This window comes from Diceros bicornis, chromosome 18, assembly GCF_020826845.1.
Source record: "Diceros bicornis minor isolate mBicDic1 chromosome 18, mDicBic1.mat.cur, whole genome shotgun sequence".
Classification (NCBI taxonomy): Eukaryota; Metazoa; Chordata; class Mammalia; order Perissodactyla; family Rhinocerotidae; genus Diceros; species Diceros bicornis.
In genome coordinates this window covers 41,873,696-41,894,361 of record NC_080757.1, presented here as the reverse complement: position 1 = coordinate 41,894,361, position 20,666 = coordinate 41,873,696, and the positions used below count along the sequence as shown (strand labels likewise).

The window sequence follows — 20,666 nt, the reverse complement described above, 5'->3', positions numbered from 1 at the left end:
CCTCACTCCCTGGCCCTTCAGGAAGGCTTCAGCTGAGCTCTTGTAGTTATATCAGACTTGGTGGTGATTGCTCTGCTATCAGCCTGCGCCTTGCCCCTGTTTTATACACCCAGGATCCAGTCTGTAGGTCAACCCAGCCCTGATCTTTGGACTCAAAAACCACTTTTGTCTAAAATTTATTGATCAAAGGTGCATCACCAGTAGGTTGATGCAAACATGTTCAGGGTGATTTACGTAAAATAGAAAAACAGGCACACGAAAACAGCCTGATCGGCCATGTACTCGGCAGGGCCAATTATTAACCTTGGCATGCAGCTTGGCAGGGCAAGGGGCTGCCCTCCTGGCTCTGAAACTGGGCCAGAGACCCAGGACAGAGTCTAAATGCACCAGGGTTCTTGCAAAGATGTCTGATTTCCTAAGTCTGCACTGCACTTATTTGAGTACAAATAAGTGCTCTAGCTATTCAAGTTTTAAGTTTTAAAATATGGTAAGCTCTATTATACTGGGCACTGACACCTTGCTGGGCCTCTCTTAACTGCTAGGAAATGCCTCTGGTTTGGGAGATCAAACCCTCTTCCCAGTATTGGCTCCATATCTCTTGGGGCCAGAAAATAATCATCTCTGAATGCACTGATTAATTCACTTAATGCCCTCAAAGTTAGGACCTTTGGGGTTTTAACACATAAGTTTAAGTGATAGAATGAATGTATGTTCATGCAAAAACAATATGATGAATATATGATTCTAAATAAAAACACCAGCAACTGGTGACTAGGGACTCTGGAAAGGGCTTATGTATTTTGAGTTTTCTTTCATTTGTACTTGGATTTATATATTATATATATATATTACATATTATACGTATATATTACATATACATACATACATGTGTATCTATAATTTTATAATATATACTATATAATATATAGTATAAATATATATAAAACATATGTATTATTACGTATACATATATATATGTATACGTACACAGACACAAATAATCACCAGAAAGTCAATATAATTTTATTATAGCCATGGATGTAGACAAGGAATAAATAAAAGCAACAAACACCAAGTTATGAGAAACGATGCCACCTGCTCACCTGCATGAGCAGAAATCATCCTGCAGCAGTGCAGAGACCAAAACCTCACACACTTGGATCACCTGGAACTCTGAAAGGAGCAGGGAGCTGAATCAGGCAATGAACTGATACATTTTCAAAGATAGGAGCTAGTGGGAATAAAGCTTTTCAAAGCCCTCTTGAATTTCCCATCAGTGAGTCCATATTGTCTTGTGAGAGGTAGATTGGGGACAGGGAAAAGAAATTCAGAGCTAATGAGTCTGTAGCAAAGGTTGACAACATTCCATGCTGGAAATGATTAAAACATCATCCAGGAGGTGTGATCTGGAGTCTCACCCCCGTGCCCCCAGGCTCTCAAGCCGACTCCAACTGCCCTTGACCACACTGTCCCTGCTGGTCCAGGAAGAGCAGGTTGCCGTGGTGGCCGCCGTGGGCGGGCTACAAATGAAGCATGCACTTGGCAGTGTTGTGGGGCAGGGTATTCTGCGTTACCGGGACTGCCAGGCCACAATCGTGGATCCCACCAGAAGAGATGGCCTTTTCCCTCTACCTAGAGAAGCGTTCCTCGAAAGTATTGAGTAACCGTTGTAGTGTACTCTGGGGACTGGAATTGCTATGGTCTGAGGTGAGTTGAGGGCAAATAGAGCAGATCCTCTGACAAAGTATTCAAAGGCCACCGTCTGGGTCTCCACAGGGCTGCTAGGAGCCAGAGTCTCTGAGTCGGGTGGGGTTCCATCATGCGCTCAGCATATGGAGAGCCCTATCTTCTCAGGGAGAAGGCTCGTGTTGATAAGGAGTCATGATGGAGCTGATAGCCAATCCTGGGCGCACAGGGCAGTGGGAGAGTCCCTCTGGCAGGCTGCCCACCAGGCAGGGGGATCCTCTTGGTCAGAGCAATTGTGTTCGTCAGGAGACTACTTGTTAGTCTCCACCTTTCCACCTTCCAGCCCTTTCCTGCTGCCTCCAGCAAATTTTTATTATGTGCAGAAAGAGGTGAGGCCCCAAAGGACCTGAGCCTGCTAGAAAGCTGGCTGAAGACAGAAATTGTAGAGTTCTCAGATCCTCAAAGGACTTGTGGATATTTGAGGTGAATATTGTGGATGAAGCATTTGAGTTGCTGGAGGTTTCGGAGAGATTTCACTCATTTAAAGAACTATCTCCAGAGAGGGGATTCCATCATCTCTCGCCAACTCCTGTCATCTTCCCTTTCAAGAAGTTCTCCAGTTTAATTCAACAAACATTTCCTGAGCAAAGTGCCATGCCTGGCTCTCTGAGGAATTCCGAGTTAAATCCCGGCTGTCCTCCTGAACCTTGACACTCTAGTGGGACAGGGAGGCCAGATATTTACCAACTAACTATGTCAACGGGGGGATCCTTAGATCAAAATTGAATCCATTTGTACAAATATAAGAGAGCTCCCTGTTATTTTGTCCTCAGTAGAGCTGACTCAAGACTTATTAATACCCTCTGGGGAAACGATCAGCTGAGTCCGGGAAAGGATGAAGATGGAAAATTATGTGAGCCCCTCTTTGAAAGGTACACTAGCCAAGCACTCCTCAGGCACTTTCTCCACAAACAGAAGAGCTTTGAGGATCTTGCTTTGGGAAAAACATGAAGGAAAGGTGCCAGAAAGTACAGTCTGGTCTGCTGTTAAATAAGGGAAGCTGGTTCCAGTGTCCTAGCACCTTCTCCTTCCAGAGCAAGATTGACTCATTCACTCAAACAAATTTATTCGTCAGCAGGAAAGCAAAGGGGAAGGAGCCACAATTTACCACACACCTCATCCAAAAATTGCATTTATTACCAAAAAGAAATTCTGAGTTTCCTTGCAGCCAAGTCCTCTATTCTGACTGGGGCTCTGGGTCCTGTTGAGAGAGGAGCTGCCTTTACTTTGCTCAGCCATTATCACTAGAATGGGTCTTGTCTGCACATCGTAGTTTGGATGCAAAACCCTGCTTCAATCCAAGGCTTCGTCTGAGCAGCAGGGTAGATTTCTCCGAAGGATTACAGCCCAAACGGCAAGATGTACAGTTTTTTGTGTTTTTTAATTTCTTTTTGGGTGCTTTTTTTTCTACCAAGTGACCAGTGGGGGAGGGGTTTAGGGCTAGACAGTAGAAAGTGGCTGGATCAACTGCTGTCACCTTTTAAGTGAGTGACACAGTTCATTTTTTACAAAAACATGTTGAGACAAACAGGTGGAGGGAGAGGTGGATTAATCATTGATAGCCAGTGAAAATGGCTGACTTATCTCCAGCATGGTGAGAAAGTTCAGCCTCAGGACCTTGAACTGTGCATCTATTGACCAGGTCGAGGGAGCATGCTGCACGTCTCAGGATGGGCTGGACATTCTGTCCACAGAAAAATACCAGGGGGCATTTGCTTCATTGTAAACAGTTAAGACCTTCCAGCTCACCACCTTCCTCCTGCTATGCTAGGGTCTGCCTTCTACTGAAATCAAATGAATCAAATGAATTGCTGGAGCCTTTATGGGAAGCACAGACTGACCATCCTCTTCCTCTCCTCTTTCTTCCTTAACACCCCTCCCCCAAGAAGCTGTTATTCCCTCCAGAGAATATCCTGTTTCCACAAATGGTTAACCAGTTCTCTTTTGTCCAGATGGTAGACATTTCTCTCACTCTTAATCAACCCTTTGGCAGGGCCAAACGACCCTAGCAGCTGGGAAACATTCTTGCTGTCAGATTTGATCCATCCTGCCAGGAGTTAAACTTTGTTAATGGTGCACAGCAGAGGCAGAGGCAAAGGAAGTAAGTCTCCAAAACAGTGATGAGGACTTTTGGGAAAAAGCTCATTTTCCCCTTCGTCTTGGGCTGTACTCCAGAGGCAAAGAGGGGTTGTCTGAGGAGAGATGGAAAGTGTGACTTGAGCTAAGGATTCAGCCCCAACTGCCATCCCTTCTTGCTTCAACTCATGGACACTTTGAAGAATTGGGACCAACGAAAGAAGGAGGGGAGGGAAACTGTCATAATTGCTCAACCACAGCTCAGCCTGATGGGGGTGGAGTGAGGTGGGGGCTGGAGGGTAGGAGGTGGGTGTGGGACAGAAGGAGCCTCTTGGTTTTCCTTAGAAGACTCTCAGAAACACCCTCAAGCCTTTATCAGGCAGACCAGGAGACTTCCCCTCCCCCACTGCCATCGCTAGGATTCAAAAGGAAAAAAAATTAAAGATTAAATAGGAAGATTAAAGAGCTGTGTGACCTTGGCCAAGTCACGGGAGTGCTCTGGGTTTTACTTTTGTCCATTGTAAAACGAGACTTGGTGGTCCTCACCCTCCCTTCAGGTTTAACTTTCTCTGAGTCTTTGGTGCTCCTTTGAAAGTAGCTCCAAGGAGGTGGGGCCTGACTTTTAACACCCTGACAGAGGAACAGTAAATGATTCATTATTGCCAGAAGGAAAAGATAAATGTGTTCACATTTTTTTAATTAAAATATTTTCAAAAGTAATACATTCACAAGTTAAAAAAAATTCAAAGATTTTCAAAGAGTATTCCGCGAAGCCAGTTATTCCTCCCATCTCAGGGCACCTTCCAAACACTGATGCCGCCAGGACCCAGCGAGACCTGAGGTGCACCAGGAGTCCAAGAGGCCCCTCACAATTCTCTAGCGGAAGTCAGTTCCCTATGTAGAGCCTGGTATCCAGGCGAGATCCAGCTTGGGAGAGAGGGCATCCCTTCCATCCTCATTTTTTTCTCCCTCAGTGCTGCCCTGCAGTCCTTTAATCAACTCTTTCTTTAATAGCTGTAGAGTTCTCATCCCAAGCAAAACACCCATGTTGTACAGTCAGTTATTAGTCCTTCCCTCTTCCGGAGCCCAGCTAGGGGGCATAATTAGGAAATTAGTAGTCTTGGACCCTCTTCACCCACGCCCCACCCCCTCTGAGAATTCTCAAAGGAGGACCATGATGTAGAGAAGAGGACGAAGTGAGGCCTGGAATTATGAAAACAAACAATGAGGTTCCCCTGCCCTGCTGGCCTGGAGAGGGAAAGGAACTATTCTGAGCTATGAAAACACAACAGACCTCTGCTAGGAAGTAAACAACCATCTGTCTCGCCAACGCCTGTCTCCCTGGGCATAGGTTCTGACAGTGCCTGATCACCAGCCAGTGGGCAGGAGAGAGAGGGAGAAGGGCAAGGAGAGTCTAGCATGCCTCCCTCCTTTAGGATGGAAAAGAAAGGCAGTGTTTGTTTTATTTTTAAGATATTAAAGATTTTCTTCCCTTTAGTAGGTTTGAAGTGGAAGGATTGTGGTGCCAGGGTCATGTAAGTCCAGGAGATCTCTCCAACCTTGAATTCCAGAGAGCAGGATGCCTGTTGCTCCCTCTTCAATCTCTTGTAACTTCAGCCTCCTCTGCTTTACCGGGACATCATGGTGATCTTCTCACTGTCAATCTGCTGGTTGACCTTTTCTTGTGCTTCTTCTTCCTTAATCTTTTGGCCACATCTGACACTTTTGACAGATAACTGCCTTGAAATGCTCACCCTCGCTGTGTTCAATGTTGCAAGCTGTACTCTCCTTTCTCCTCTTCCTCCTCCTATAGTCAGCGTGACAGTGGACTCCACTTGAACACCACCTGGACATCCCATATGTTCCTCAAATTCCTTGCAGACCTGTTCTTCCTCCATATTTCCCTGCTTTGTAAACACATCTCCTCGCCCTCTGCTATCCTAGAGACACTGAGCCTGGCAACCTTCGAGTCATCCTTGACACCTCGTCATGCCCCATTTGCAATCACTCCTCAGGTTCTGAGCATATATTTTCTACTCTTCCTGCCCCTCATCAGTCTCTCTGCCTAGGCCTGCTAGTCCCTTCATTACCTACTGACCTCCTCCTCCCTTCTCGCTCCCCTGCCCAAACCAGCCTACAGACTACTGGCAAAGAAGCCTTCTTACAACACAGTTCTTTTCACTTGTCACCTTAAAAATACCCAGTGGCTCCCCATTGCCTACAGAATGAAGTTCAAATTCAAGCTTACCCACAATTGGACCCCAGGTTATCTTTCCAGACTTATGTCTTGCAGCTCCCCTTCATGGACCCCTTGCTCCAGATATACTAGATGGGCTTGGATTTCCCAGACATGCCTTGTTTTTTCTAAATTTGCCCTTCTCTCCACTTGGAATATCATTTTCTCCATCTCCACATGTCCAGATTCTAACAATATGCGAGGCCAAGCTAATAAAGCCTTCCCAACCCACTGACACCCACCCCTCGTCAACTGTAGAGGATCACTCTAACCTGAACTCTTCCAGCACTTAACTGTTCCTATCTTGGGGCACTTAGCATGTTCAAACCTTGCATTACAGTTGTTTTGCATGTATGTCTTAACCTTTTTCCTGCTATCCTGAGCCCTGAGGGCCGAGAAAACATCCCTTCTAGCCTCCAGAACTGAGCTCTGCTTGCACGGCTGATGCTTGGTGTAGTAGATTGTTTATATAGCCGTGATGGTCCCTCCCATCCCTGAGCTCTGCTTGCACGGCTGATGCTCGGTGTAGTAGATTGTTTATATAGCCGTGATGGTCCCTCCCATCCCTGACACACACCCCTTTGCATTGTGACTTTGCCTCTCTCCCATCAAGATGTGAAGCTTATGTCTCCATCCTTTGAATCTGGGCTTGATCTTGTGCCTTGGCCAATGGGACATTAGCAAATGTGATGCAAGAAGAGGCTTGAAAAGCATTTTGCTCACTAGGGCTCGTCCTCTTTAGGCTACGTTTGGAACCCTGGACCACAAAGGGGAGAAGTCCAGGCTGGCCTGCTGGAGACATGTTGCTGTAACATGTGGCCTGACAGCCAGCCCCAGCCACTGGACATGTGAGTGAGGCCATCTTAGACCACCCAGCCCCAGTCCATCTGCCAGATACCGGCAGCCATGTGAGCGATCCAGGTGACTCCAGCTGAAGAACTGCCCAGCTGAGTCCAGCCCAGATGGCTGATCTACAGAATAATGAGTAAATAAAATGGTTTGTTGTTTTAAGCCACTAAGCTACAAGGTGGTTTGTTATGCAGTAACTGAAACACCCAGTAGATGCTGGTTAATAAAATATTAAATAATAGCTAGCATTCACTGAGCATTTACGATACACCAAGAACTAGTTTGGGAAAATTACACGGATTAACTCATTTAATCCTCATAAAAGTCCTGAGGTAGATTTTATTACTGTCCCCATTTTACAGGTGAGGAAAGTGAGGGACAGAGAAGTTAAATAACTTGCCCAAGGTCATACTTGCCAGATCCAAACCCCAGCAACCTGGCTCCAGGAGCCACACTATAAACCACTCTACCACGTTGCAGAATGATGAAAACGTTGATTTGCTGCCTCAAAAACACCCTTCCCCACATACATGCCAAATTGTATAGCATTTTGGGGTCCAATGCCCAGCCTAGGCTTGTAACCCTCCCACACCATGCCCCCAAGGTCTACCCCATGGTCTGGGCCCTCCTGCCTGCTTCAGGGAAAGCCCAGCGTGGGGAACTGATTTACAGACCTGCCAGTGTCCACCTCCTCGGAAACCTTTCTGTCCCCCTCCTCCTTCCTGCAACCTTTGCTGGGGGGCTGTTTCCAGCCGTGCAGGTCTCACCTGGACAGCAAATGCTCAGGCTCAGTGTCTGAGCAAAATCACTTTTGCCCTCGGACCCCACGTCCTGGCTTAACCTGTGCAGCCAGGGTGATTTTTCACTCAGGATCTTTGGGCTTCCTTAGATCTTCCTTTTTGAGGTAGTCAAAGGAAAAACTGGGTATGAAATGGCTTTTTACAAGACAAAGAATTACTTGAACATAACAAGTACTATTGTGTGTTCAGATTTCAGTGAAAATGTATTTAAGCAGCCAAAATGGTCATGACACCATGCTGGGCACCAGGCCACCAAGGGCAACAAGACATGGTTCTTGCCCCGGGAAGCTCAGGTTCTCTGATGAGGAGTGAGGGGAGGACACGTGTAGATAATGAACTGAGTTCAGCACATGAATCTCCATTGTGGAGTTCTGCCCGAAGTGCTAAGGGAGCAGGGAGAACAAAGAAACTAGTTTTGTTCAGGGGGTGGATATCTGAGTTGGGTTTTAGAGTGTGAATAAGGTCTCACCAGATGAAGAAGCGAGGAAAGAACCAGAGGGAGCAAGGAGGGGAGCGCATGGGCAGAGGCATGAGTGGGTGGGAACAGCCTCTATGGGGAAGGGCACATGGTCAGGGTGTTCGGAGTGCAGGACATCAGGGTGGCAGGGGTGCTGAAACCAGTTGTGAATGACCTAATACGCCCTGCAGAGTGGGAAGCTTTGAAGATTTATAAGGCGAAGTTGGCCAAGGAAAAACTATAGGAGGAAGGGGGAAGGAAGGCGGGCATTCACGTACAGTGAGTCTCTGCTCATTAAATTAGACATGAAGTTTGAGGCAAGGCTGTGTGCGTCGTGTCAGGAGTCTGGCTGACGCCTCCCAGGACACCTCATGATGGTCTTTTGGTGAATTCACCACAGTCCAAGGGAGGGGCCTAAATCAGAATTCATCAGCTCACCAAGGGGGCTCATCTTTCAGGGAAGATCTAAATTTACCAAAGTAACGCCTCCAGGCTAATCTTCGTTTACAGTAACTGTCAAAACAAAAGCAATTATTATCAGAATACCAATTAGTTCATTTACACAAGAGATATATCTGACTTGCCCATTTTCCTCCCATGACCAAGACGTGGTGGGAACCTGGCCCATCGAGCCGTGAATCAGAATCAGCAGTTGGTCATGAGATAGGTTTGCTGGGCCTGGTGCCTCCTTCCGCGTGGCTAATGTGCTTCCAGGGCTGACGTGTCCTGGCCTTGGGCTGGGGCCTCTGCTCCAGACATGGTCGGATTGTCACTGGAAGGGCAGGTTCTGCAATGCTCCTTCTCACAGACACATTCTTTATATATCTTACACTCGCTGGTCAGGCTCCTCTGGCAAGCTTGGAACCGAACTGCTGTTCCAGGGATTTCTCAATCCTGGCTACACATTAGAATCACCAGGGGGAAATTTAGAAGCTGCTATGTCTGAGCCTCAACCCCAGAGATTCTGATGTTATTGGTCTGAGGTGCAGCCTGGGTATGTGGAGTTTTACAAGTGATTTCAATGTACAGTCAAGGTTGAGGGCCTTTGCTTTGAGGCAACTGTGCATATTTCTGCTCTGGTCCATTGAGTGTTGATTTTGCTCTTAGAGGGTCACTTACCGTGGATCAGGTGCCAAATGCTTCTCAAGCATTACCTTGTTTAATTCTTTAACCAGGCCTGTCGGGCAGTGAAGAGCAGTGATACAGGGGAAGGCAGTCAGGTAGAAGAACCCACAAACCCACTAAGACCTGGGTTCAATCCCAGCCCCACTGCTTACCAGCCAGGTGACTTGGGATAAGTTACCTAATCCCTCTGAATCTTAGTTTCCTCCTTTGTAAAATGGGAATAATAATATCTGCTTCTAAAGGTTGTTGTGAGGAATATATGAGGCAATAGAAGGAAATCAGCTAGCCAGAGTAGTCTCCACCATACTGGCTCCATTTCAATGGGAGAAGTGGGAGAGACTGAGACATCACGTTCCTTGAGGGTCCTCAAGAAAGGAGGAGTCCCCCATGCGTCTGGTCCACAGACATGAGGTCCATAAGTACAAGAAATATGCAGTGGGAAGATGTCTGAGACCCAAGCCCCACTGAGAATGCTACAATCTCTTTCCCTTCACAGGATCCAGATGTGGGCAGGAGGAAAGCTACAGAAGCTGCAGACACCCGCCTGGAGCCTGCGTGGAACAACCATGGTCAACCATCGGCCACAGGCCAAGTGTCAGACTGGGGACACCAGACAGGCACCACTAAGAGGCCAGGCCAGGGAGCTCACAATGATACTGTGTATGTGTGTGTGTGTGTGTGTGGTGTCTGAGGTCCTTTCAGTGGGATCTGTAGGTCTAAGGGTCGCCTAGGGCCCACATTCCCAAAGTTCCCTCCCACTCACCAGGTTCCTTCCAGAACTTTGCTACTCTGACCCTTTGGATCTCTCTAGGCTGCAGTCCTCAGGGTCTAGTTGCTTCTTTCTTGTGGCTGGAAGGATCTATTCCCAGGAAAGCCTTCCATCGGAGCTGCCTTGAATCTTTTCCTGAGAGTTCCCTGTGCACACATTCCCTTGGGGTGGCTCAAGCTGTGCCCTCTGACCCCAGTGGGGAGCCCCATTGCACACTCATTGGTCATTGGTGAGCCACAGCAGCAGAGCACCCCCGCCCCCCCAGACTTCAGCCTGGGAGACAGGTCCCCTCCCCCTCCCTGCATGTGGAGAAGCAGAGGTGGAACAGCCCACAGAAGCATCATTGGCTCCCACAGTGTTTATTTTAGGGTCAAGATGAAAGCATTTACACCCATTGTGGTTCAAATTTCTTTAAACGAGAAAACACAAGGAAATCAAAACATGAGATTTATCTGGGCTGAGAGGGTAAAGGGACACTAATTCACTGAGCCTAAAAACAAAATGGACAGAAGAATCACAACAGCAAACCAGCTCTGCCTTAACCCCTTCCCCATCTGAGCACTTTCCACCATATCCTGCTGATATTCTGGAATCTAGAATGTGGCTCCCACAGTTTTTAGTCTTAGTATGAAGGTCCATTTGCCAGAACTTAGCTCCTTTACAGCTCACCTGGTTGAGCCTGGGGGTCCAGGCAGTTCTTGAGAGAACCACAGGACTTCCATGGTATCTGAGATCCCGGTCTGCCGTTTCTCTCTGGTCACAAGCTGAGCAGGACCCAAAACTCTGTGCCCCGATCTCCCCTCTTGCCAGGGCCTGCCCAGTCAGTACCCTCCCCTAGGGCTGTGTCGGCAGCCTGGGCTTCCTGCTGAGGACGAAGCCCCTCTCTTTCTGACTTCAGAGCCCTCTCTTCTAGAAAAGACACTGATAGAAGTGGGCAGGCTACAGAAGCAGAGGTGTGGACCCCGCATACCACAGGGATTTCTCTGGCTTGGAGGCTCCTGAGGAAGCTTGGTCTCTGAGCCCTACCTCCTCGCCACCTTATTCCTGCCCCCACACTTCTTTCTGGAAAATATCCCAGTTCTTATTTGCGCCCATCCAAAGTCCACACCCCAGGAGGGACAGCAAGGATCTGAGGGCCTGGAGGCTGTTGCCTGACCAGGCCAGACCAATCCCCACTGGGATGCTCTTGGCTCATACGCATGCCCACCCCTGATTGGGCAGCTCCTGGCCTGCTTGCTTGAGCGCCTGAGGCTTTTTGGTCCCTACGCTTGGTGACATTCTGATCACCCATGCTGGCTGCTGTGGAGTAATGGAGGCCACTGTCACCCATGGCCCTGAGAATAGATGATCCTTCAACGTTTCACCCACAAATCCCCTGAACTGCTGTTGTCACTTGTCCATCCTACCCCTTCTCAAAAGCATACTCCACGTGGTCTGTGTAAATGGCAAGAACTCAGAAGAAGATTATTTGGCAGTGTAGACAGATGACAAGATGACAGCAGGAAGTTTTTTGTTCTGATAGTGAAAGGTGGAGACAAGATGAAGAAATCTGTCCAGAGACACATGTCTCCCACAGGGAGACAACCAGGGATTGTCCCTCTCTTCAACAAGACAGCCCCCTGCATGTCCAAGGCTTCCCCAGCCCAGGGACAGAGGAGGACACCAGAAATGAGGGATGGAGGGGATTACAGGAACTGAGGAAGCAGGGACATCCCCCAAGTACCTCGGAGGGAAATACCAGGGAGTAGAAGCTGAAGTAGCAGGAGGAGGGGAAGGAGGAGGAGGAAGAAGAAGAAAGAAAGGAGAAGGAATGTGCTGGGATACGAGGAAATGAAGACAGAGAAGCACCTTCCCAAGATCTGGGACACCGGCCTAGTGGAGACCTGCCGTGGGGTCTGAGAGAACAGTGGGTCTCTACAGGCCTTACCTTTATATTCACGACTCGGGGCAGAGGAGGAGCTGGGGAGGCCCAAGAAAGCTTCTAAATGTACTTAATACCACTGAACTGTACACTTACAAATGGTCAAATAATAAATTTTATGTTATGTACGTTTTATCACAATAAAAAAAGAAAAGAAAAGAAATGGTGCAGTCACTTTGGAAAACAGCCTGGCGGTTTCTCTAAAGGTTAAACATATAGGGACCGGCCCGGTAGCACAGTGGTTAAGTTCGTGCTCTCCGCTTTGGTGGCCCAGAGTATGCTGGTTCAGATCCCGGGCGCAGGCCTACGCACCACTTACCAAACCATGCTGTGGCAGGCATCCCACATATAAAGTAGAGGAAGATGGGCACGGATGTTAGCCCAGGGCCAATCTTCCTTAGCAAAAAGAGGAGGATTGGCAACAGATGTTAGCTCGGGGTTAATCTTCCTCACCAAAAAAAAAATAAATAAATAAAAACATAAAATAAAAAAATAATAATAATAAAAAATAAAAAAAATTAAACATAGAGTTACCATACAACCCAGCAATTCCATTCACAGGTATACTCCCAGAAGAAATGAAAGCCCACGTCCACATAAAAACTTGTACACTCATGTTCATAGCAGCATTATTCTTTTTTTTGTGTGAGGAAGATCAGCCCTGAGCTAACATCCATGCTAATCCTCCTCTTTTTGCTGAGGAGGACCGGCTCTGAGCTAACATCTATTGCCAATCCTCCTCCTCTTTTTTTTTTCCCCAAAGCCCCAGGAGATAGTTGTATGTCGCAGTTGCACATCCCTCTAGTTGCTGCATGTGGGACGAGGCCTCAGCATGGCCGGAGAAGCGGTGCGTCGGTGCAAGCCCGGGATCCGAACCCCGGGCCACCAGTTGCGGAGCGCGCGCGCTTAACCGCTAAGCCATGGGGCCGGCCCCCAGCATTATTCTTAATAACGAAAAAGTGGAAACAATCCAAATGTCCATCAACTGATGAATGGATAAACAAAATGTGGTCTACCCACACAACGGAATACTGTTCGTCCATAAAGGAACGAAGTGCTGATTCGTACTGCGACGTGGATGTGCCTTAGAAATGTTATGCCGAATGAAAGAAGCCAGTCACAAAAGACCACGTATTGCATGAATCTATTTACATGAAATGTCCAGAGTTTAAGCAAATCTATAGCGACAGAAAGATTAGTGGTTGCCTAGAGCTGGGAAGCGGTTGGAGGGAAATAAGGAGTGATGCTAAAATGTATGGGATTTCTTTCTGGGGTGATGAAATGTTCTGGAATTAGATAGTGGTAATGGTTGCACAACTTTGTGAATGTACTAAAAACCACTAAATTGTACATATTAAAAGGGTCAATGTAATGGTATGTGAATTATGTCTCATTAAAAAAAATAAGATTAAAAAACTTAGAAAAAACAGGAGTCTTCCGAGAAAAGCTTGGCCATCACTCCAGACTTCTGGCTGTCCATTCCTCTCCTCCTGGGATAGGAACCCAGCAGGTCTGGGGTCAACAAAGCTGAGTCCCCCCATGTCAGGTATCACAGCTCAGGATCTTTCACCCAGGGAGGTAGATGTAAGGAAGGGCAACGGAAGAGAGAGGACCTTGGGGGAGTGGGGGCGGAGACCCCAAGTGTGTGAAGGAGAAGAGGGTACCAGGTTGCCCGACCCAGTGCCCACTGCTCCCCCTCCCCACACACCCTGGCCCTGGGGTCCCTGGCCACATTCCCCATCCCAGGGACCACCTAGTTGTGAGAGAAGCCTCCATGGGAGAAGGCAGGGAGGTCGGGGGCACAGGCAGCAATCTGGGAGAGGCAAGCTAGGGGGTTGACCTCACAGGACCCAGCATCCTGGTCCTCGTGGAAGTAGATGGAGTCAGCAGAATCGAAGGAGGGGTCTTGGTCAAAGAAGTTGTAGGGTCGGAGGAAGAAGCCCACACCGTTCCCCACAGTCACCGTGTTGGGAATGTCCTCTGCATGTGGGATGTGCAGGAAACCAGCTGTCACCCAGGCCACCAAGTCCTAGCAGGGGAGAAGAAAGAGGATCATGAGGCCTGGCTTTGCTAAGGACACGCCTGCCTCCCACAGTAGCCTTGTGTGTAAGGATTCAGGTCACTAGCCCAGGAAAAAGGTGAAAGCATAAAGCTTTCTTTCTTGCTGAATTCTAAAGACCTCCCAGGACTCTGGTTTGGGATAGAGTGAAGTGGCTCATCCTTGCTCCCCCTGTTCCACCCTCTCACCCCACCTCCTCCCTCTCAACTGACCTGCCCTGCCACCGTCTCATTGTTGATGAAGTCAGTGAAGTCCACAGTGGGTGTCCAAGGGTCATTCAAATTGTAGATGCTGGTGCTGCTGGGCTCCCCCTCCTTCCGCTGGGTCACGGCCAACTGGTACCTATAGGAGGTTTGGATTAGACCCACAAGGTCATCAACCTGTCCTACTTCCTGAAGCTGCACTGAAGACGGAACACAACGAGCACAAAGTTCTCGGAGTATCGAGCCACTTTATCATTCTCTGTCCACTTCCCATTCTCCCTCTCTGCCTCTGTCTCGTAGACTTCCCGCACTTGTTCAATACCCTGTATTTCAAAAAAACACTGGCTCATTGTTCAGACTTCAAGCAGGAATGTTGCTCACACATTCACCCAGATTAGAACCTGGGCCCTGGCCTCATATGCACGGACATGGCCTGATTCCCATCTTAAGTCAATTTCAGTATCTCATATGCCTGAATTTTAGGGAATACTCCTCAGATCTGTGTTCCTCTCTTACTCTTTGTTTTTTCCTCCAACATTTATTGTGAACATTTTAAACATACAGAAATGTTGAAGGAATAGTATAGTGAACACCCATATACCCACAACCCACATTCTACCTTTAACATTTTATTATATTTGATTCAGCACGTATCTCTCCATTCATCCATCCATCTAGTAGGCTTCATTTTAAGTGGCCTAAGATTGTGGCTGCAGGAATACATGTGTGTTTATGAGTGTGTGTGTGTGAGTTTGTATGTGCATGCACACCCATAGGATGGTGGGATCTTAGGTGCCCAGCAACATGGGGCCCTTCCTACAGTCCACCTCCCCCAGCCTCTCTCTGACACCCCACCACTCACCTCCCCCAGCTCAAGGCTCTCTCCATGGAGCTGCTCTGGGGCAACGGCTCCCCAGCAAAGCTGAGCGTCTGGATGCGGTAGCCCCTCGGGTGACCCCACTTGTTGCTGTGGTTACTGGCCAGGTACAGGTAGCGAGGGTGGGTGCCTCCCAGGGGGAAGGCGGCCTGCTCCTCTGTCTCCAGCAGCTTCCGGGTCACCTGCATCCTCTGTATCTGGTGCTCAGGGCTCCAGGGTACCGCGGTGGGGACAAAGGCCGTGTCCTCAGCCCAGACCCAGTTCTCCAGTCCTGTTGGGGTGAGGTGGAGGTGGGTAGGGGGAAGGGCGGGAGGGAGGGCTGGTCATGCAACTGCCCTGCCCCTTCTGGACTCTGCCCCCATCTGGCTTCAGAGTGGGGGCCAAAGAGAAACCCAGAACTGAGAGTGCCCCCTGCCTCCCTCCCTTCTCCCCAAACTATTCCCAATCCAGAGATTTAGAGAAGTTCTTTCTCCCCGATGTCATCTCTGGTAATAATCCCAGAGGCCTTGTAACTTGACCTCCACTGATCTCCCTCTGAGGGGCTGCAAGGGAGGGTGGCTCACCCGAGGTTGGAGCAGCCTAGCAGGCCATGTGCAGAGTCAGGTTCTTTCTGACCTCAGGGTCTATGCCTCATATCTGAAGCCCTGTGGCATCACCAGAACTGCCTTATCATGAAAATAATAACAACCATAGCTCACATTTATGAACCTGAAGGAGCTCTGCACAGGCAGCGTGCTGACAGCTTCACACGCATGGATGCTTTACTTGTGCAAAAACCTTATGAGGGAGGAACTACAATTGTCCCAGTTTTACCGATGGGACAACTGAGGCTTAGAGAATTTAAATAACGTGCCCTGGTTTGTCACCAAGGGCACATGGTTAGTATCATGGCAGTGCTGGGGACCCAGGTTTTAGTCTGGCTCTACACTGTCTACACATCAGCACCCAGAGGAAACCAACATAGAGTGACCCCACACATAGACAGCAGACATGCAGGCCAGAGGGAAGGAAATGTTCCATATCTGCATTGTCCAATATGTTATCCACTAGCCCCAGGCCCAACGCTGCTGGTGCTTGGAGGTGTTTCCTATAATTTGGAGCTTAGCAAGGAATTAAGAGCAGGGCCAAAGGCACAGTTTGTTCCCTGAACTTTTGCAGTTTTGAATGATTTTATTAGCATCTAACTAGGTCCCATATTAGGAGTCAACTTAGGAGACCAAAGAGCAATAAACCCAAACACGCCAGAAGCTCCCTTCACACCTTCCAAGGACCAGAAGAGAGCAGAGACCAAGGAAACCTTCAGTTTCCTCTTGTGGATTCACTGCCCTTAGTCCACACCCCAGAGTTTCTACCCAGAGGTGACAATTAACAAGAGTTCTTTATGGTCCATCCACACAATGGGCTCCACAGATAACAACAAAAACAACAACAACAATAGCTCACTTCTCTCTATGTGTCAGGCACCGTTCCAAGTGCTTTAAGAGTTGCCATCACTTAGATGCAGAGATAAAGAGAGATGTGTCAGTTAGAATACATACGTATATTTTCTAGCTAAGTCCAACGAGAGAGCCTAAAAGCAATGACATCCCAGTAACAATGAGCACACCTGGTACCCAGATCTTGGTTTCTAAAATACTGTTGTCCAATAAAAGGAACCAGAGCTCCTTGGAGATGTGGTTGATTCCAGAGCTGAAGCAGGGAAAATACAAGATAAAATTGGAACATCTTGTGGTGCCAGAAAGTAAGGAAGTGCTCAGAAAAGAATGGGGGCATGTCAAGGACACAGGAACCAACCTAAAGAATCTCCCAATGGCCAAAACTGGTACAATTTAAGGAACAAAATAAATGACAGTACTGGGTTATAATTCTTAGAATAAGATAAATATCCATGAACCCACACAGTTATCAATAAACAATCACATGTATAAATAAATGAAAAAGGAGGGATAACTCTTCCTTATGGGGAATTCCAATTAATAAATGTATAAAAAATAAGGAAAAAATTTAATGACCAGTAGGGAAACACCACAGTAATAAATGTTGCAGGCAAAATCCACCAATAGATGCTAAAATTAGTGGGCAAGAGTTTGAGAAGAAAAGAAAAAGGATATTTGCATAGCGTCAAAGTAATTTCCCCAAAATATTTATTAATTGCAAGTGGAAAAATATTAACTTTTGCAATGGAGAAAGTCAGAAGACACCACAAGTTCTTGAGATCAGCTTCACCGGTAATAAGATATATCGACATCATGTACCCCTTGATATGATGCACTGAGAAGGACATAATGTCATTTCTGTGGTTTTCTTGCCACCCCCACAAACAAACAAACAAACAAATCTCAATCTAATCATGAGAAAATATCAGAGAAACTCAAATTGAGAGACATTTTATGAAATGATTGACCAGTATCTTCTAAACTGTCAGGTCATGAAAGATAAGGAAAGCCAAAGGAATTGTCACAGATTGGAGGAGACTGAGAAGATAGGACATCTAAATGCAATGTGGGATCCTGGATTAGATCCTGGAGCAGGAAAAGGAAATTAGTGGAAAAACTAATGAAATTCTAATAAGGTCTGTAGTTTAGCTAATAATATTGTAATAATGTTAATTTCCTGGTTTTGTAAGATGTTAACATTGGGGGAGCGGGGTGAAGGGTGTATGGGAACTCTGTACAATGTCTGCAACTTTTCTGTAAGTCTAAAGTTATTTCAAAAGGAAAAGTGTTTATAGTAATCATCATTAGTCCTCACAACAATCCTGTGAGGAATGCACTGTTAGGCCATTTTTACACTTGAGTAAACTGAGATACAGGGAGGATAAGCATAAAATGTTTCTATTGTAACATTTTTCCAGGAGCCCTCCATGTGCTCTCTGCTCCTCCGTTAGAATGAAAACCTCATGAGAGCAGGGATGTTGTTTTTTTGTTAAATTGCATTAGTGCAGCACTTAGCACAAATACGCATTCCGTAAATATTTGTTGCTTGCATGAGTGATATGTTGTTATGTGGAAAAACAGAAGCGGCAAAACATATGTACGTTACAATTGAATTTGGTAATTAAAAAATCTAAATATGTATATCAGTATATCATATTTATACATAGTATACAATATAATAAATTCCGTAATTGTAGATGCAATATTTACAAGTACAAAAGAGCTTTTTTTAAGTATGGAAGAATAACCAATTGCGCAGGGTGAAAATCTCTGAGAAATCCTACGACTTTCACATTTACTTCATATACTTTTACATTTTTAGTGTTTCAGCAACAATTTTTTTTTTTTTTTGGTGAGGAAGATCAGCACTGAGCTAACATCTGATGCCAATCCTCCTCTTTTTGCTGAGGAAGATAGGCCCTGAGCTAACATCTGTGTCCATCTTCCTCTACTTTATATGGGACGCCGCCACAGCACGGCTCTACAAGCAGTGCATCAGTGCGCGCCTGGGATCCGACCCTGCCAACCCTGGGCCACCGCAGCAGAGTGCATGCACTTAACCGCTTGCGCCATGGGGCCGACCCCTCAGCAACAATTTATAAAGCTAGGCATGGAGACTTCAGCCCCCTCTTCTGGAATCCTTGCCCCTGCCAGGATGACTTACCTCCTACATCCAGATCCACCTTGAAGTGGGCGCTGTGGGTGTGGACAGTGCCCAGTGTGTGCTCCTTAACCTGGTTCCCGAACCTTCGGGCAGCACCAAAGAGGAACGCTGAGCTGATATAGCCCGTGGCATGGAATTTGACTTCTATGGCCCCATTGGGGTGGAAGACCATATCCCACACATAATCATAGTTGAGCATGGTGGACACAGATCTGACAACCAGCACTGTCTCTGCAAGGCCCCCAAAATAATGAGAGTGGATGTCTGAGTGGTGTCGCCTCAAGGGGAGGCCCTGGTTCTGTTCAAACACACAAAAGGCATCATGTATTGTCTTGGGGGCTTGGGACTCCAAAAGGAAGTGCCAGTCCACGTAGGTGGCCAGGTAGGGGCAGTCCACCCCACGCGTCAGAGGTGAAGAGAAGTGGCCCAAGCCAAAGCCACCATCTATGTACTGGCTTCGCAGAGAAGAAGGAGAATTGCCACCATAGACAGTCAAGGCCTCCTGGACGCTGAGTTCATAGGCTACTCTCTTCCCTTGGAAGCGGATGTCAAAGATCCTTGGGCCGCTGAAAGCTCCCAGGCCAAAGGAGAAAGTCCACAATGAGGAGGCCACTCGGGTCCCCTGGACACTGAATCGGGGACCCTGGGGATGGACTTGCAGAGGGGGAGCTGGACCTGGGGGCACCTGGGACTTCAGGGACCAGGACCCACCTGTGCCATTGTCTGGGATCACCACCACATTCACCAGGCCAGCCTCAAACTTGTCCTCCAGCTGGGCCAGACTCTCATAGTAGCGGCCTTGAAAGAACACCTTCTGGATGGTCCAGTGCACAGGGTCCAGAGCCTTGTGGTCTACCAGCAGCTCCAACCCCACGGGGTGCAGGTAAAACCCAGCCCCTGAGATGTTGTAGTAGAGGCCAAACCAGGTGGCCCGATCTCCTGATTGCAAACCACGGGGGGCTGTGTTCATCGTCACCAGGTTCCGTCCTTGGTGTTTGTAGAAGCAACAGTGGTGGAGGACACCAGCAGCCTGGGGCAGCTCTCTGTTGAAGATCATCTGGTCTATGTCCAGGTACTCTCGGATCAACACAGGGCGTCGGTGATAGGGCAGGGGACCCCCGTGATGCTCCACTGTCACATCTCGCATGTAGGAGGGGTGCGGCAGCGGTCCCACCACCAGCTCACTCACGTTGGGCTGGGGTTGTCCACCAAAGAAGACGATGGCCAGTGCTTCCCGGGCAGGTGGGGGACTCCCCCTGTCCAGGTGGGCCAGGGCTGCAGCCTTGGGGGGCAGCTGCAGCTCCACCGAGAAGATGCAGTTGTCCGAGGGGCGGGCCTGGGCTGCATCCACCAGGCCGGGCCCCAGCTGCTGGGCCAGAAAGCTCATCACGGCCGTCAGCTCCTCTGGGCTCAGGTCGGCAAACAGCTCGCTCTGGCCAGGGTGTGTCCAGGGCTGGGCACTGGGAGATATGGAGGGGCAAGGGGGAGGCAGGCCAGGTTTACATTCCGTCTCAACTCCTTCCTCACTCCCAGTCCCACTTTCACCCATGCCTACCACAAGAACACTACACAGGGACAAAGTAATGAAGAAAGCCATAGCTATAGCTCCTGGCCCTTCTTCAGGCTCTTGAATCAGAATGCAGATTGAGAGATAGACAGAAAGATAGACAGACGGGACTTGGGTGAAGGATGCCTCTTTCCGTCTCTGGAGGTTCCTAGTCTCTGGGGTGGTGCTATGGGCAAGAGGCATGATGGGTACCCTGAAGACAGGCAGCCAAGGACAGAGGGTTGGATGGGCAGAGGGTTTGGTGGAGGTGGAGTTGGAGGGGGTCAGGGGTCAGGCCAGGCTAGGGAGGTGGGGCTGAGGTAGGAACCTGGACTTTAAATGGCCCACGTAAGCCTCTGTCCTCCTGTTCCAAACCAAACACTCAGGGTCAGGGTTGGGGAA

At 48.1% G+C, this 20,666-nt stretch overlaps 1 protein-coding gene across 1 annotated transcript; it reads right to left on the bottom strand.

The window, feature by feature from the left end:
• Positions 1-13,709: 13,709 nt before the first annotated feature.
• Positions 13,710-20,315, bottom strand: LOC131417535 (membrane primary amine oxidase-like). Its single transcript, XM_058561076.1, has 4 exons — positions 18,719-20,315; positions 15,104-15,389; positions 14,251-14,380; positions 13,710-14,008 (listed from the first exon to the last, which is right to left on the bottom strand). Exons 1-4 carry the CDS (start codon positions 20,313-20,315, stop codon positions 13,733-13,735), a joined length of 2,289 nt encoding a protein of 762 aa, XP_058417059.1. The 3' UTR covers positions 13,710-13,732.
• Positions 20,316-20,666: the final 351 nt, after the last annotated feature.

Excerpts from the sequence above, each read along its gene's own strand:
- LOC131417535 (XM_058561076.1), bottom strand. The coding sequence starts at position 20,315 with ATGGCTTTCTTCATTACTTTGTCCCTGTGTAGTGTTCTTGTGGTAGGC. Across the intron at positions 15,390-18,718 it reads GGTGGATCTGGATGTAGGAG|GACTGGAGAACTGGGTCTGG; the intron begins GTAAGTCATCCT and ends TCACCCCAACAG. Across the intron at positions 14,009-14,250 it reads ATGAGACGGTGGCAGGGCAG|GACTTGGTGGCCTGGGTGAC; the intron begins GTCAGTTGAGAG and ends CTCCCCTGCTAG.